We start from the raw sequence: 16863 nt of genomic DNA, 5'->3' as shown, positions 1-16863 counted from the left end.
ATTTGCTTCATTCCTCTTTCTCAAAAATATTTTTTATTGAGCTTTTGTACATTTCATTTCTTGGGTCTCTACTGACCACTGCAGCTATGAACATGCTTCCTTTTTTCGTTTTGTTTTTTGTTTTGTTTTGTTTTTTGAGACAAGGTCTCCCAGTAGCCCCAGTTGACCTGGAACTCACTATGTAGACTAGGCTAGCCTCAATCTCACAGAAATCCGACTGCCTCTGCCTTCAAAGTACTGGGATTAAAGGCGAGCACCACCACATCCGGATATGCTTTTAATACGTCTGTCTTCATCAAATGATCTTACTAATACAAGCTGCTGTTACTGTGTCTCACAATATCTCTGAATCCGTCTATTTTGTGCAACGTAAACACAACCACCTCAGTGTGCTCATTTCTGTTAGCCTTACACTTTCAACTTACCTCTAAAGCATCAGATGTCAGTAACTCATTAACTGCGTTTTTGTTATGTTCAGCTTGACAAACTCCTTTTAGCATTTCTTGAAAAACAGGTCTGGTGGACATGATCTCCCTTGGTTTTTATTTCTAGGTAAGAGTCTTATCTGCCCTCCATTTATTCAGGACAGTTCTGCTGCGTGAGTATTCTTGGGTTGCATGTTTCTGTCTCTGAAAACATTAAGCTCTTTCCTGCCTAGTGCAATGTCTCTGGGGAGTCTTCTGTCACTCCCACTGGAATTTTTCTTTCTTTTTCTCTTTCTTTTTCTTTCTTTCTTTCTTTCTTTCTTTCTTTCTTTCTTTCTTTCTTTTTATTTATTTATTTATTTATTTATTGTCTTTTTAGACAGGGTCTCCCTGTAGCTCCAGCTGGCCTAGAACTCACTATGAAGACCAGGCTGGCCTTGAACTCACAGAGTTCGCCTGCCTTTGCCTCCCAAGTGCTGGCTTATTAAAGGCGTGTGCACTACGCCCGGCTGGAATTTCTCTCTTTCTTGCTCCTTCTTTTTCACCCTGCTTTAGGGTCCTTTCTGATCACCTAAATCTGGATGTTTATATCTTTCCTGGGGTTTGCAATGCTTCTGGTATCATTTCTTTAGCGTATTTAAAGCATAAACTATTTACTTTCTTGAATACCAGTGACACGGCATTTCCCTTTTCATGCTGTTCCATGAAACTTACAAGCTTTCCTCTTCCTTTTTTACAATATATATTTTATTGAATTTCTGTGTATTTCATACAATGCGTCCTAGTCATATTTAGACCACCTTCCCTACCTGCACCGCCCCATGACCCTTCCACCGGATTTCATGCATTCTGTCATCACTCTTTCACTGTGTATTTTCAAGTTATCTGTCTCTCTGAGTTCACAGATTCTTCTGTTTGATCAATTCTCTTACTGATGTTTTCTGTTGCATATCATTTCACACAAATATTGTCCAACTATGGCAATTCTGTTTGGATTTTAAATATTATTTTAATCTCTTTGTTAAATTTCTCCAATGTTTTCCTGAATTATTTCTCTTCGTTTTTCTTAGAGTTCATTTAGCTTTCTTCACCAGTGACTGTTTCATTTCATTGTTGAGGAGTTAATACTCTCTACTATCAACTACTCACATTGAGCCTCCTATTTCATTTTCTCCAGTAGACAGTGCCATGTTTCCTCACTGTTATTGAGGATTATCCTGAATCTATGTCTTTAATTAAAGATGTAGGTATTCCAGTCTTTGCATTCTGGCAATATCTGAAAATATTCTTCAATAGAAAGTTTGTCCAACCATTCACTGCAGACTATCAGAAATGGTCCCTAAGCCTATGACCATTACAGCCATTGTGGTAATGGGGCTCCCTAAACCCATGACTGACACAGTCAGCACATCCTATAACGGAGAGGGGAAGTAATCCCATCACTTTGAATCTGGCTTAGTAACACATTGGAATCCTGTGGCTGTCACTACTGACGCAGGATGGAGAGAAGCACAGATGCTGTGTTTCTGAAGACTGTCTGCTCCCAGGGTGTGTCAAAGCCAAAGGATGCTGCCATCAGCTAGCTGTGACAAAAGCTGAGACTCGGGCAAGGAGTTCATGCTCCCATCTAGCTCTGAAGTGGTTGTAGAGGCTCATGTCACATGTGTTGGCCAGGAATCAGAAGCCATGAGGATGTGCCTGGTGCTGGGTTTTAACGGCGTGGAACCAGTACTAGTATCTGAGGCAAAGTCCTATGAATGTTCCCCTCCTCTTCCCAGACAGTGTTTGTGATGCTTGCTGATGAGAGTGGGGAGAGTATGGGGGTAATGCAAAGCTGTCCTTCCTAACCCCTCTGACGAGGTCTTTCTCTTAGGTCAATAGGCTTCATTCTGTCTTTTTATGCATGTATATTATTCTTTGCTCATAGTCATCTTGCTTTATCAGCTCTTGTCACCCGTCCCTTTCCCAGTGGCCTGGTTTCTTCCCACATTTGCTTTCACGTCTTTTATTTTTGTGTTTTAGTCTAGATTCCACATATGAGCGAAAACATAGTATTTGTCTTTCTGAGTCTGGCTCATTTTGTTTAACACTAGATTCTCCAGGTCCACACCGTTCTGACCTGCAGTGGCAGGGACAGACAGGCCTCCACACTGTACCTTCAGCAGCCGGAGGAAGTCCATTAAGCTTTAAAAACCTTGACTCAGGCAAAACAGGATTCTTGGCCTAGACACAGCACACAATTTCAGGATAAGCCAGCCAAAGCAGAGTTGGAGTTTATTAAAAGAGATTTTAGGGGATTGGGTTTTTTTTGTTGTTGTTGTTGGTCTTGGTTGGTTGGTTGGTTGGTTGGTTGGTTGGTTTTTTGAGACAGTGACTCTTTGTAGTCCCAATTGAACTAGACCTCACTATGTAGACCAGGCTGGCCTCAATCCCACAAAGATCCTCCTGTCTCTGCATCCCAAGTGCTGGGATTAAAGGCAAGCACCACCACGTCCATCTTAAGAGATGTTTTTAATAAAGATTTTAAGGTTAAAAGAAAGTGACATTGGGAAAGAGTCTCCCACCCAATGGTATGGAGTGGGATTCTCTAAGAAAAGTCACTCTCCACTGTCCTCACAACGGTCACATGTATAACTTCAGTGCTTTCTGAGATTATTACCTTCAAAGCATTTTGAAGGAATTCGAATGAGATCACAGGGTGGCTCCTGAGATGTACCTGACAGGATTACAATGAAAAAGGTAAAACTTTATTTCACAGAGCTGGAGGAAGTTAGGACATCTTCATTGTAAACAATATGAAATTCCCAGTGAATATTTGGGACAGGAGTAAGGCCATACTTGAAGGTGGTATGGGTTTGGGCCTTAAGCATGGTTCATTATTATTTTGATATAGAATATCTTTTTTATTTTCTTCAATATATGTTTTATTGACTTGTTTGTGCATTTCATAAAATAATCTTAATCATACTTAGACCCCCACCACTATGTACACATCATCACAGCCCTCTAACTGGATTTTATGCATTCTGTCATGTTAAGGTCTATTGAGTTAAGTTTGTGTCCCGACATGTCCCTTGGTGTGAGTTCATCCACTGGAGCCTGGTCAGCCTATTAACAGAGTATATAAAAGGAATGTTGGCTCTGTCTTGGCAACCTTCACAGCAGATGTTAACTGTGCTAGAATTCACAAGTCTTAGTGGGCAAGAGGCCTCAGCCAGGCTCTGGAGTGAGGTGCTCCTTTGTCTTCCAATTCCCATAATTTTCCCTGCATTTCTATTCTACTTCAATTCCCTGCAAATGACATAATATCATTTCTTCTTTAAGTGAGAATAAACCTCCCTGGGATTCAAGCTGCTCTCCTATTCTGTGAACCACAGGTCTGCTTCATGGTGGTCATCTTGTGAAGCTGGCATAAACATATCTGGCCTCCCCAATCACCTACACTTTCTTATGACATGAAGCTGATCAGCCTCTCTCTACTCACAGTGACCATCCTTCTTTGCTGCAACATGGCCCAGCCTAAATTCAAGAACAACGGTAAGAAAGTGTCCCTGGGTCTGCTTGGGTAGGGGAGCATTTCCTCTGAGGAGTCCATGGAACCAGCTGGCACTGGTACTTGAAGCAGAAGTTCATCAGAGCCTGAGACTCACCCTGTGGTATTTTTCAGCAGTTACAACAAAACCTGGATATTGCCCAGAGTTTCATCTTTCCTGCCCTTTCGTCCTTTTACCTGTATGCAGATATGATAGAGGCTGCAAAGGGGATAAAAAGTGCTGCTTCTACTACTGTCAAAAGCGTTGTGTGGAGCCCTGGGATTCTATGTATTAGGTAGGCAGCCCCAACTCTGCTATTCTGGGGTTCCTCCTGGAGCCCATGTGTGGAACCATTTGCCTTAGATAGGTCAATACTTACTAACGACCATCCATTTTCATACCTGATAGTTACCAAGCATTTCCTACTACACTTTAAAATATGAAGTAAGGGATTGTGAGATTATGATTTCTTACTTGACTTACATAGCATCACTGATGCTCAGTCCCAAATTCCGTCTCAGTTTTCTTGGGAACAGAATACCTAGGAGGATTCAGAACAAAGTGACCCTGGGACCCCAAGCCATGTCCCCAGCATGGTTTTCATCTGCTTTTATCTCTCCTCTTTCTAGAAAAATCTGAAAAGACACATGGACTACCATCCCATGCTCATATAACTGGGCTCCCATTCTTCCATGATTCTCACAGCTCTTCCTGTTATGGAGAGTTAAGTGCTTGCCAGTATGAAAACAAAGAAATAAAGCTTTGTGTTGTTGCAATAAAAAAGCTGCCTGAGAGTGGGATGTTATAAATAAAGTTTTATAAGTCAGCACTACAGATGATATTTAAAGGAAAACACACAGAAAAGAAGTTTCCGTATGTAAAATGCAGGAAAGAATGAATGAGAGGAATAGATCAATTATTACTTTTCATCGCTGTGACAAAAGACCTGGAAAAGGCAGCTTAAGACAGAAAGGGTTTATTCTGGATCCTGGTTTGGAGCTGCTGCTCACTATAGTGACAAAGACACATTGGCCAGAAAAGCTTTAGCTCTGGTGGCAGGAGTGTGAGGAGGCTGGTCACGTTGCATCTGCAGGTAGGAGGCAGAGAGCTCAGTGCTGGTGCTCCATTCCCTTTCTCATTTTATTCAGTCCACAACCTCAGCCCCTGGGATGTCACCGCTCACATTCTGAGTCGGACTTGTTTCCTCATTTGAACCTCTTAGAAAACACCATCACAGACCTGTCTAGAGGCGTGTGTCCTAAGTGAACCTAAACCCAGTCAAGTTGACTTAATACAGATTAACTCACACTAGGAAAAAGAAAGATAGAAAGCAATTCTTCATGTCTCACACAGCAAACCATCAATTCCCTAATGATAAGTGGGAGAAAGAAAATAACAAGCAGTAACCCAACCAATGATAAAAAATAATCTACAACATGAAAGGCGGGATCCCTAGCCTGGTACTGGGCTTAGATAGTATATGGCTTTGGGGGAGAGCATTATCCTTCCCCATGAGGCATAACTCCATTTAAATACATATAGATATATAGATGATAGATTATAGATAGATGGTAGATAGATAGATGGATAGATAGATGATTGATTGATAGATAGATAGATAGATAGATAGATAGATAGATAGATAGATAGATAGATAGGTAGATAGATAGATAGATAGACAGATAGATAGATGACAGATAGATTTTTGAGACGGTAGCTTACTATGTAGTCCTTGGGTAGCCTGGAACTCACTATGTAGACCAGAGTTATACAGGGAAAGTGAGCAGGAGAGATAAATAATGCCAACATGGTATGAAAAACCAAAGGAAAATGTATCATTTCGAAGTCCTACTGAAAAATACACATACCATATATTTGCAGGTGTATGTGTACAGCTGAAGGCTATATAACAAAAAACACAGTGCCACGTAGGAGAAACCTCCCTTTGAGTTGTTGGTCAGAGTAGTCCAAGAGACCCCCAAAATAACAAAAGATATTTCCGCAGCCCTTGACTGCCTTCCAGAACTTGAAGGAAAGATCCTATTGTGGAAGACAGGCCACATTTCAGACACAGGACTTGGAACAACTGAGCTGGAACTGATCTGGAAGCTTCCTCCCTGAAGTCTAGCTTTCACGGTATCAGAGAATACTCACTATACAAGCTGCCAACAAAGACAACAAATCAATGGTTCTGACCAATTGTGAAGCCTACAAAAAAATGACTGACCCAGCAAAGTATTGCTATTGGTGGAATAGTGACATTTTTATTGTGTGGTCAATCAACAGCTATCTAACTGGCATTAATGCCCACCAAATGAGAGGGAACTCGTGTGGTACTGTAAACATAGCCAAATATATATGACTGGAAAGGCCACATATCCTAGATGAAAAACTTACTTTTGCTACATCCCTAGAACAACATAATTTCTTACTTTATTCTAAATATGCTTCCTCGTATTTACAGACAAATGTATCTTTCATCCCTCATCAAAGAAGCCTATAAAAGAACTAAAATAGGAAAGGGGGCAAGAAATTAACTAAAATCAAAATCTTACTAAAATTTAAAATAATTCAAGGTAAGAAGGCCTTTATGGGTATCATTCGCATGGACAGGTGTAGAGTTAGTCTCTATGCTACCCATGTCATCACAGGTGAATGTGAGAAAACACTCTAGACACCTGTTTTCCAGCAGAGCACTCTGAAGGCTGCATCTTTTAGGGCCTTTCCTTTTAAATGTGTTTGCACCCTTACATCCTGGAGCTTTCAAGAGGTGGCATCTTCTCCTCAGGTATATTTCCTATTGTCTCAATAAAAAGTCCTAGTTTTCTTCTCCATGATACCAATCCCTTTAACAATTACAGTCACTTTGTCCACTCTGCCCTATCAAATTTAACTGGATGCAAGCTCCTTTCTTTTCCAAACTGCACAATTCTTGTTGCAACATTAGCCATTATCATACACTTTTCCTTGACAAACTGCACATCTTTAATAATTCCAACTCCGTTTTCTACTGTCACTGTAAATCTAGGTAAATACAGCAAGCAAATAGGCATGACACCATCTAAATCTTATGCTGTCTTGAAATTTCCTCTGCCAAGCAACTTAATCCTTTGCTTAAAATTTTTAATTCTTTGAGAATTTCATATATTTTGATCATGTTCACCCCAAACTTTTCCTCTTAACTCCTCCAAGATCCACCCTATCTCCCTATGCCTACAACTTCATGTCTTTTTTAAAGATTTGTTTAATAACCCATCAACTCCAATTTTTACTGTCCATAAACTTCTAGGTATGGGGTCATACATTGGAACATGATCAACCTACTGACTCTCCCTCCCCAGAAAACCATCAACTGTCCATAGTTCTTCAGCTAAGGGTTGGGGATCACAAGCTGCTCCATGCTCCCCATGATTAAATGTTGACTGGCTTGATCTTGTTTAGGTATTATACAGGCAAACACATCTTCTATTAGTTCATGAGTGCAGCAGTTCTGTCATGTCCAGAAGAAACTGCTTTGCTCTGGTCCTCCCTGACCTCTGGCTCTTACAACACCTTCCTGTTCCTTCTTCAACAATGGTCCCTGAGCCTTGAGGAGGTGGTATGACACATATGTCTTGTTTGCATCTGATAACGCCATAGTCATTTATTCTCTGCACTTTGACTAACCACCATTCATTGAGCAAAGAAATTTGTCTGATGAGGTCTGAGAGCTTCACTAATCTATAGGTAGAAAGATACAAATTTAGAAGGCAGTTTCATACTATGTCCATTTAGCAAAATAATAAATTCACCACTGGGGCCTGTGAGCTCTCTAACCGTGGGTTCTTGGGTCCAATTTTCAATGTGAGGCATATATTTCACCTTCTTGGGTGGACTTTAAATCCACTCAGAAAGCAGTTGGTTGCCTCTATGGCACTATTGCACCCAAGGGCACATCTTGCCATATTGATTATTATTGTAGTTCACAGCATTCACAACTGGGTAAGACTGTTGATGACTTTCCCCCCAAGCATCTTACATAGCACCTTGTGGTACTATGAGGGTTAGCCAGCATGGAAGAAGCTTCCTGATCAGTACTAACTTGATTCTCCATGTCATATGGCCAGTGTGTCAGCAATAGGGTCTTACCATCAAGTTTTGCTGGGCAACCAGGAGCAATAGCAATAGCCTGTATAGTTTGGGGTTGTCTCAGGGACACCTCTGACCAACAACTCAAGGGAAAGTTTCCCACATCTGGCATTAGACTTTTATATGGAGCTCTATGGCTTCTAGGATAATTCCACAGTTACCTTTCTTATATGAATATATACTTCATATAACCTTCTTATATGAAGGTTATACAACAGGAAGTATCCATATGACTTTTTCAAACATCTTCAGTGTTAGTTTTCTCTTCCTCAGCTCCCTCCCCTGCCCTACCCTCCTGTTCCTCTCTGCACTTAAACCTCCCTTCCCATTACTCTCCTTTTCCTGATCATATCAGCTGTGTTCTACCGTCCTCCTTCCCTTACAATCTGTCTTCTTCCCCCTCCCCAACAATGGTCCTTTCTAGTTTCATGAATTCTACAGGTACTCAAAATTAAACACACAAATATAATGATTTGAGACTAAGATCAACATGATATCCATATCTTTGTCTGTCTAGGTCTGGGTACATTCAGTATAATGTTTTCCAGATCCGTCCATTTATCTAAAAATATCATAATTTCACTTTTTACAGGTCAATAAAATTCCATTGTATATAGGCAGCACATTTTGATTATCAGTTGGACATCTAGGCTGTTTCCATGCCCAGCTACTGTAAATAGAACAGCTATGAACATGGATGAGCATGGGTCTCTGTAGTAGGAAATAGAGTCCTTTGCACATATGCCCAGGAGTGGTATAGTTGGATCATATGGTAGATCTGGTTGTTTTCTGAAGAACCACATCATTGATTTCCACAGTGCCTGCAGCAATTTGCAGTTCCACCAACAGTGCATGAAAGTTCCCCATTCCCCACAGCCACACCAGGAGTTGCCTTTTGTTTTCTTTATTTTATTTTAATTTCTTATAATACATGAAAATTATATTTCTATCATCTCCACCTCTTCCACTCCCCCTCCAACTTCTCCCATTTCCCTCTCTCTCAAATTCATGATCCCCTCTTCCTTATTTTTTAAAAATAGTTTATTATTTTATGTGTGTGAATGTATTGCCTGCATCCATGTTTAGTGCACCCATGTCGTGCAATGCCCGTGGAGGTCAGAAGAGGACATTGGATCCCCTGGAACTGGAGTGACAGACAGTTGTTAGCTGCCATGTGGGTTCTAGGGATCAAACTTGGGTCATCTGCAAAAATAAAAAGTGCTCTTAACCACTGAGCTATCTCTCCAGCCCCTTCCATATGAATTTTAAGATTGTTGTTTCAATTTCTGTGAAGAATTGCATTGGAATTATGATAGGGGTTTTATTGAGTTGTAGGTTATTTTTGATAGGATGGCCATTTTTATATTATTCCTACCTTGCATGACCATGGGAGGTCTTTCCATCTTCTGATAAATCCTTCAAGTTCCTTCTTCACTTTCTTAAACTTTTTACTGTAAAAAACTTCCAATTTCTTGGCTAGAGTTATTCCAATATATTTTTAGTCTCTTGTGAATAAGATAGTTTTCTTATTTCTTTCTCGGTATGTTTATTGTTGATATATAGAAAGACTAATGATTTTTGTGTCCTAATTTTGTATCCTGATAGTTCACTGAATGTGTTTGTCAACTTTAGGAGATTTCTAGTGCTAAAACATTGCCAAATTAACCAAAGAAAGAGAGAAAACCCAAATTAACAAAATCAGAGACAAAATGAGACACATTACAGCATACATTGAGGTAATGCAAAGAATCATAAGTACTTTAAAAAATTTATATTCCACTAAACTGGAAAAAAATCTAAAAGAAATGAATGCATTTCTAAATGTATACGACTGAACAAGTTGAATTAAGATGAAGTAAATAATTTAAATAGACCCATAACAACCAAAGTTATATCAGGAGCTAAATATCTCTTAAGGGGGAAAAAAAAGCCCAGGGCCAGGTGAATTCAAGACAAAAGTCTACCAAAATTCAACTTCAAAGATAAACTGACACTAATATTCCTCAGATTATTTCATGAAATAGGAAGGATCTCTTGAAAATTCTTTATATGAAGCCAGTATTACATTACCCTAATACCAAAACCAGACAAAGACAAAACAAACGAGAATTATAAGCCAGTCTCCCTGATGAACACAGAGACAAAAATTCTCAATAAAATACTTACACATCAAATTCAAGATCATATCAAAAAGACCATTCATAGTGATGTTCACACCAAAAAAATCGGTGTGGAAGTTCCCCAAAAAGCTAGAAATAGGAACTGAACAGTTGCCTCAGTGGTTAAAAGCACTGACTGCCTTACAGAGGACCCAGGTTTGATTCCCAGCACGCACATGATCACTGCCAATAATCCTTAACTCTAGTTTCAGGGGATCCGATGCTCTCTTCTGGCCTCCATGGGCATTGCATGATATGAGCACACAAATATGCAGGCAAAACACTCATATGCATAAAATAAATAGATAAATCAATAAATAAATAGCTAGAAATAGATCTATTATATGATCCAGCTGTACCACTCTTGGGCATATACCCAAAAGACTCTATATCCTACTACAATGATACTGGCTCACCCATGTTCATTGCTGCTCAATTCACAATAACTAAGAAATGAAAACAGCCTAGACATCCATCAAATTATGAATGGATAATGAAAATGTGGTGCATTTGCACCACGATGGAATATTATTCTTCTGTTAAGAAAAACAAAACTATGAAATTTGCAAGTAAATGGAGGGGAACTGGAAACATGCACCCTGAGTAAGGTAAGCCAGACCCAGAAAAACAAACACTGTGCACTTTCTCTCATGTTTGAAAGTTAGCTTTAAATCTTTCGATATTTGTATTTCATTAGGAAAATCCACACAAGTCAGGAAACTTGTAAGAGGCTGTGGAGGGTGAGCTTATGGGATGGGGAGACAGAATGCAGTGATATAAAGGAGGAAAGTGGCCTAATAGAAGAGGAAGGGTTACATGGGATGGTGAATGGGAGGGCAGTGTGAAGCAGAAAACATGGAGAAGGGAAGATAACTAACAGTAATAGTTTTTTTTTAAAGTCAGATGTACTGAATGAAATTCACAAAAAATTAAATAAAACTACATTTTAGTGGAAACCTACTACTATGGAAGCTACTTAAAATATATACATATGCATGACATAAATAAAAAGCTTAAATGGAGTTACCTTATAATGGGGGTAGGAGATAATGGCCCTGCCAGACACCACAGGCTAGCAAAGAAAAAGCCCAGTTCCAGGAATGGGCTCCCTCTTTTGGACTTGTTGATTAGAGGGGTCCAAAAGACCATCAAATAATGCTGGCCATTGTCATTGCTCTTGATTACCTGACAGAACTTGATGTTAAGATCCTATTGCTGAAGAAACTACATACATGAGTCATAGAGCAAACATAGAGAAATCAAGCTGATACTGACCTGGAAGCTTCATTCCTACTGGATAACTTACATGCTGCTGGAAGGTGCTATGCATGCTAACGGGGGAGAAAAGTAATCAACAAGCTTACCCAGTTGTGAACTCTGTGAGTTACAATAACAGCTATCCTGGCAAGATATGCCCATTGATCCAATAGTGGCAGGAATGTTACGGAGGTAACCAACCACTTTCTGCTTGGGTTTAAGGTCCACATCATAAGACAGAACCTATACAGACACTGTTATCATGCCCAAGAACCTCGGGATAAACAGGTCACAAGTCATAGGGGAGAACTTACTATTACTTTGTTAAATGAGCGTAATATTAAATCTAATGACTTATCTGTATACCCATAGATTAGTGCATCCCTCAGCTCTCAGCAGAGAAAAGTCTTGCACCAGATGGTGTTCAACACAGAGACCCACAACTGGTCAACATGCAGGGAATAAGAAACTGAAGTTCTCAGCCCTAACTGGGACACCTATATCAAACACTTGCCTCCAAAGGCTCAAGGACCATTGCAGAAGAGATGGATGGAAAGATTATAAGAACCAGAGGTGGGGATGAGCACAAGGAAACTATGTTTTCTGGACACAATGAACATATGATCTGATGGTGCTAGTGACAGCATGCAAAAGACCTGTGCAAGCCCAAGCCAAACAAAATCCCACCACAGAGAGGTAAGTGGGCAAAAAGCCCTAGCTCTAGCTGGGGAACTATTAGCAGTTTATAACATCCAGGAGAGGAAATCATTTTTCTTTAAGGGTGCAATGCCAGATAAGTAGAACAGGCTCCAGGGGATCGACCCATACCCAAATACATTTGAGGAACCCAAAAGAGATTTAATACGCCTTAAAAAATAATAGAGGATAGAACTTTGGAGGCAGGCAGATATCTTTGAGATCAAGGCCAGCCTGGTCTACAAAGTTAGTTCCAGGCCAGCTGGGCTACAAGCTGGAGAACCTGTCTCAACAAAACAAAGACAGAAGCAATAACAAACAAAAAATGGTGACAGAGGACATGAAGTGAGACGGGGATTAGGGAGTTGGGGTGGATCTGAGAGGAGATGGGGAAATACATTGTATGAAATTCTCAAAGAATCAATGAAAAATTAATAAACAAAAAAACAAACAAAAATGACCCACCATGATCAATTCATCTTTATCCCAGAGATGTAGGGATGGTTGAACATACGTATCGTTAATGTAATCCACCACATAAATAGACTCAAATGTAGAAACCATTTGATCATTTCATTAGATACAGAAAAAGCATTTGACAAAATCCAGCATCATTTCATCACAAAAGTTAGGAAGAATCTAGGGATATAAGGAATATATCTCCACATAATAAAGGCAATACACAACAAGTGCATAGCCAGCATCATGCCAAATGGAGAAAAACTTGAAGCATTTCCACTAAGATCAGAAACAAGACAAGTATACCCACTCTCTCCACTCCTGTTCAACACAGTGCTTGAAGTCTTGGCTAGAGCAATAAGACAATAGGAGATGAATGCAGCTACAGATAGGAAAGGAAGAAGTCAAAGCAGCCTTATTTACAGACGATACAATTCTATACCTAAAAATCTTTTGATTTTTAGCACATCTTCACTCAAGTTTTCAAGATATGGGCAGAAGTCAGCCAAACTCTTTGCCAGAATTTAGCATGAATGGTCTCTAGTCCACTTCCTGATAGAGTAGTTTTTGTTTTGTTCTGAAACCTCATGAGCCCAGGCTTTACAGTCTGCATTTCTCTCTGCGTTCTGGTCCTTCTTAATTTCCTCCAAATGGTCCAGTAAATTTTTCTCACCACATTTTAGAGCTTTGGTAGCCCTCAGCCCCAGACACTTCCACATTACTCTTACAAACCTGTTCCAAAAGCCTACAACCCCATGGTCAGTTTATCACAACAATGACCTTTCTTGGTACCAATATTCTATACTAATTACTTTATAGCCACTGTTATCAATTTAAGAGAAGAGTTATTTTGTCCATGGCTTGAGAGGATATCAGGGTAGCATGCTTGTGGATGTTTGGTGGTGATTTGTGTGTGTGTGTGTGTGTGTGTGTGTGTGTGATACTTTTACTAATTTTTTAGGTTAGCGTAAAACATAATCCATTCCTGTCTTTGGATACCGTTCTCCATATTCCCTCCCTACTCTCTTCTCTTTCTTTGCTTAGTTAGTCCAACCTTCTGCTCTCCTGTTATATGTACTACATTACCCCTATAACTTTAAATGTTGGTTCTATATACAAAAGAAAATAATCAGTATTTCTCTTTCTGGGTCTGTCTTATTTTTCTGCAAATGTCATGATTTCATTTTTCTTCATATCTGCATAAAATTCCATTACGTACATGTACCACATGTTCTTCATCCATTTATGTATTGATGGTCATACAGGCTGATCAGATTTCCTAGTTACTGTGAATAGGACAAGAATAAACAAGGCTATGCAGGCATCTTGGTGGTACACTGACTTTGGTCCATTTAGCTCTCTACCCAAGAGTAGAACATACAGTAATTCCAGTTTCAGTTTTTTGAGGCACCTCCATACTGATTTTCATAGTGGCTATGTGAATTTGTTTACACAACAGTGTAATAGACGTTCCACTTTCCCCACATTCTTGCCAGCATATACATTGTCGGTTTTTTTTCTTGATGATATCCACTCTGGTTTTGATAAGATGGAATTTTAAAAAACAGCTGTTGAGTTCTGTGTACCTTCAAGATCTATGAGTTCTGCCAGAGCCATGAGTTCCCCAACTCCAGCATTACATGTCTATCTTAGGTCCCAGGACTGCTTGGATGATGCAGCCCTGGGAACCAGTCCCCAGACCTGTGAGTTCCCCAACTCCAGCATTCCCCATCTACTGTACCAGTTCACAGGCTTGCTTAGGTCATGTAATCCAGTTCACCCACAAAACCTGCGAGTTCCCTGGCCCCAGTGTCTCTTTTGGCTATCCCACTGCCCTGGGCCTACCTCAAGTCATGCAACATTTCCACCAGCCCAGTTTGTTCAGTTCTACGGAAACTCACCTGTCCTTGTAGCCATCCCCAGACAACCAAGCAACCTATATATCGCCCAAGACAGACCTAGTCAAAAGTTACATTTCTATCTTTTCTTGGTTTGCACCAAACTATAATTATTCCTTTCCCTCCAAATCAAAATTCAACCTGGATCAGTCGTCCAGCTTGGTCACAAAGCAGTCACCCAGTCTACCCTGCCATGCTGGACAATGTGGAGTCTGTCCTCGACACACCACCAATGACATAACTCCAGATACCCAAGTCCCATAGCAGAAACAGAAACAACATGATTAAGAAAGAAAATGTGCCTCCTCGAGAAAGCAGCACCCCCATCGTAATGTTCCTAAGAAAGGCAATCTAGCTGATGCACAAGACAATGATTTCAAAACAGAGATTATGAATGTGTTCAAGGAACTCAAAGACGATATGCATAAAAGACTAAATGAAGACTGCGGAAATACAGTTAAATGAAATAACTAAAATTCAAAGCGTGAAATTAAAATTCAATGAAGAGGTAGAATCTCTGAAGAAAAGTCAAACTGTAATAAAACTTGAAGGAAAAGCTGAGCATGGTGGTGCATATGCCCTTAATCTTAACATGATGGAGACAGAGGCAGGCAGATCTCTGTGAGTTTGAGGTCAGCCTGGTCTACATAGCAAGTTCCAGGCCAGTTGGGGCTACAAGAAGATCCTGTCTCAAAAAAAAAAAAAAAGAAAGGAAAAACCCAGGAACAAACAAGAAGCTCAGAGGAAAGCTTCTCCAATAGACTGGATCAAGAAGAGAGACTATCAGATCTCAAGACATGGGTCACTCATCAAAGAAAATGTTAAATCTAAATAACGCAGGAACAGAACATGCAATACTTCTGGGACACTGTAAAAAGGCGAAATCTATGAATCACAGGCATAGAAGGAAAAGTAACTCAGGTCAAAGGCACATAAATTATTTTAACAAAATTATAGAGGAAAATTTAACAAACCTAAGGAAAGGGATACCTATAAATGTGCAAGAGGCATACAGAACATCAAGCAGACAAGACCAGGAAAGAAACCTCCAGTACATATAATAGTCTAAACATTAAATGTACAGGACAAAGAAAAGATATTGAAAGTTGCAAGAGAAAAAGATCAAGTTTCATCAAAGACAAGCCATTAGAATAACAACTGACTTTCCAATGGAGACAAAGAAACCCAGAAGAGTTTGGACTGAAGTCCTACAAGTCATAAATGAACACAGATGCCAACCCAGACTACTATATCCAGCAAAGCTATCAGCTGTAATCAAAGGAGAAAGAAAAAGCTTCCATGATAAAAACAGATTTAAGGAACTTGTGTCCACTAAGCCAGCTCTACAGAGGATACCAGAAGGAATAGTTCAGTTAGAAGAGAAGATTAAATTCACTCAAGATGACACAAGGAATACAAAATATATAGAACAATAAACCAAAAGAGGTCTAAGAAAACAGCACCAACATAGCTGGAATTAATAAAGATTTGTCAATAATAACTTTCAATATTAGTAGGCACAATTCCCCAATGAGAAGACACAAACTAACTTGATTGGATTCGAAAACAGTATCCATCTTTTACTGCCTCAAAGAAACACACTTCACCATGAAGGACTGAGGGTAAAATGATGAAAAATAGTATTCCAAACAAATGGAACTAACAAACAAGAAGATGTAGCTATTCCAATATCTGGTAAAACAGACTTCAAAGTAAAATAATTCAGAAGAGGTAGGGAAGGGCATTTCATACTCATTAAGGAAAAATCCACCACAAGTGTATTATGATTCAAAATGCAAATGCAGGAAACACAAGGGCGCCCAATTTCATAGAAGAAACACTATTGGATCTAAAATCACTTATTGACTCCAATACAATAATAAGCGACTTCGGTATCCAGACAAAAGCTAAATAGAGAAACCCTGGAGTTGAATGACGTCATAAATCAAATGGACATAACACACATGTACAGAACATTCCACCCAAACTCCAAATAATACACTTTCCTCTCAGCAGCCCAAGGAACTTTCTCCAAAATTGAATATATATTAAGACACATTAAGGAAAGCTGAAATAACATCCTTATTCTATCTGAAAACAAAACAAAACAAAACAAAACAAAACAAAACAAAAAATAGAAACGGGAGAAAGTACATGACCTCATGGAAACTAAAGAACCTACTACTGAATAAAATTGGGCCAAGGGAAACATGAAGGAAGGAATTTTAAAATCTGAGAATTGCTTGAGTTTGCAGGGGCTTTGTCCATACTGACACTATTGCATTAGATTCATACGCGCTAGGTCCCA

The 16863-nt window shown here is 39.6% G+C and overlaps 1 protein-coding gene across 1 annotated transcript; it reads left to right on the top strand.

Annotated features, from left to right (window-relative positions):
• The first annotated feature begins 3880 nt into the window (after positions 1 to 3880).
• Positions 3881 to 4253, top strand: LOC103736393 (WAP four-disulfide core domain protein 15B-like). The gene is made up of 2 exons (XM_008835906.1): positions 3881 to 3962; positions 4093 to 4253. Exons 1-2 carry the CDS (start codon positions 3881 to 3883, stop codon positions 4251 to 4253), a joined length of 243 nt encoding a protein of 80 aa, XP_008834128.1.
• Positions 4254 to 16863: the final 12610 nt, after the last annotated feature.

The sequence above is a fragment of the Nannospalax galili genome, unplaced genomic scaffold, assembly GCF_000622305.1.
Source record: "Nannospalax galili isolate Female #2095 unplaced genomic scaffold, S.galili_v1.0 scaffold1090, whole genome shotgun sequence".
Taxonomy (NCBI): domain Eukaryota; kingdom Metazoa; phylum Chordata; class Mammalia; order Rodentia; family Spalacidae; genus Nannospalax; species Nannospalax galili.
Note: the sequence above shows the minus strand (reverse complement) of the source record. Positions and strands in the feature narration are given on the sequence as shown.

Bases quoted from the DNA above. Each gene is read 5' to 3' on its own strand.
- LOC103736393 (XM_008835906.1), top strand. From the start codon at position 3,881: ATGAAGCTGATCAGCCTCTCTCTACTCACAGTGACCATCCTTCTTTGC. The intron at 3,963-4,092 runs GTAAGAAAGTGT...GGTATTTTTCAG, and splicing joins GCCTAAATTCAAGAACAACG to CAGTTACAACAAAACCTGGA.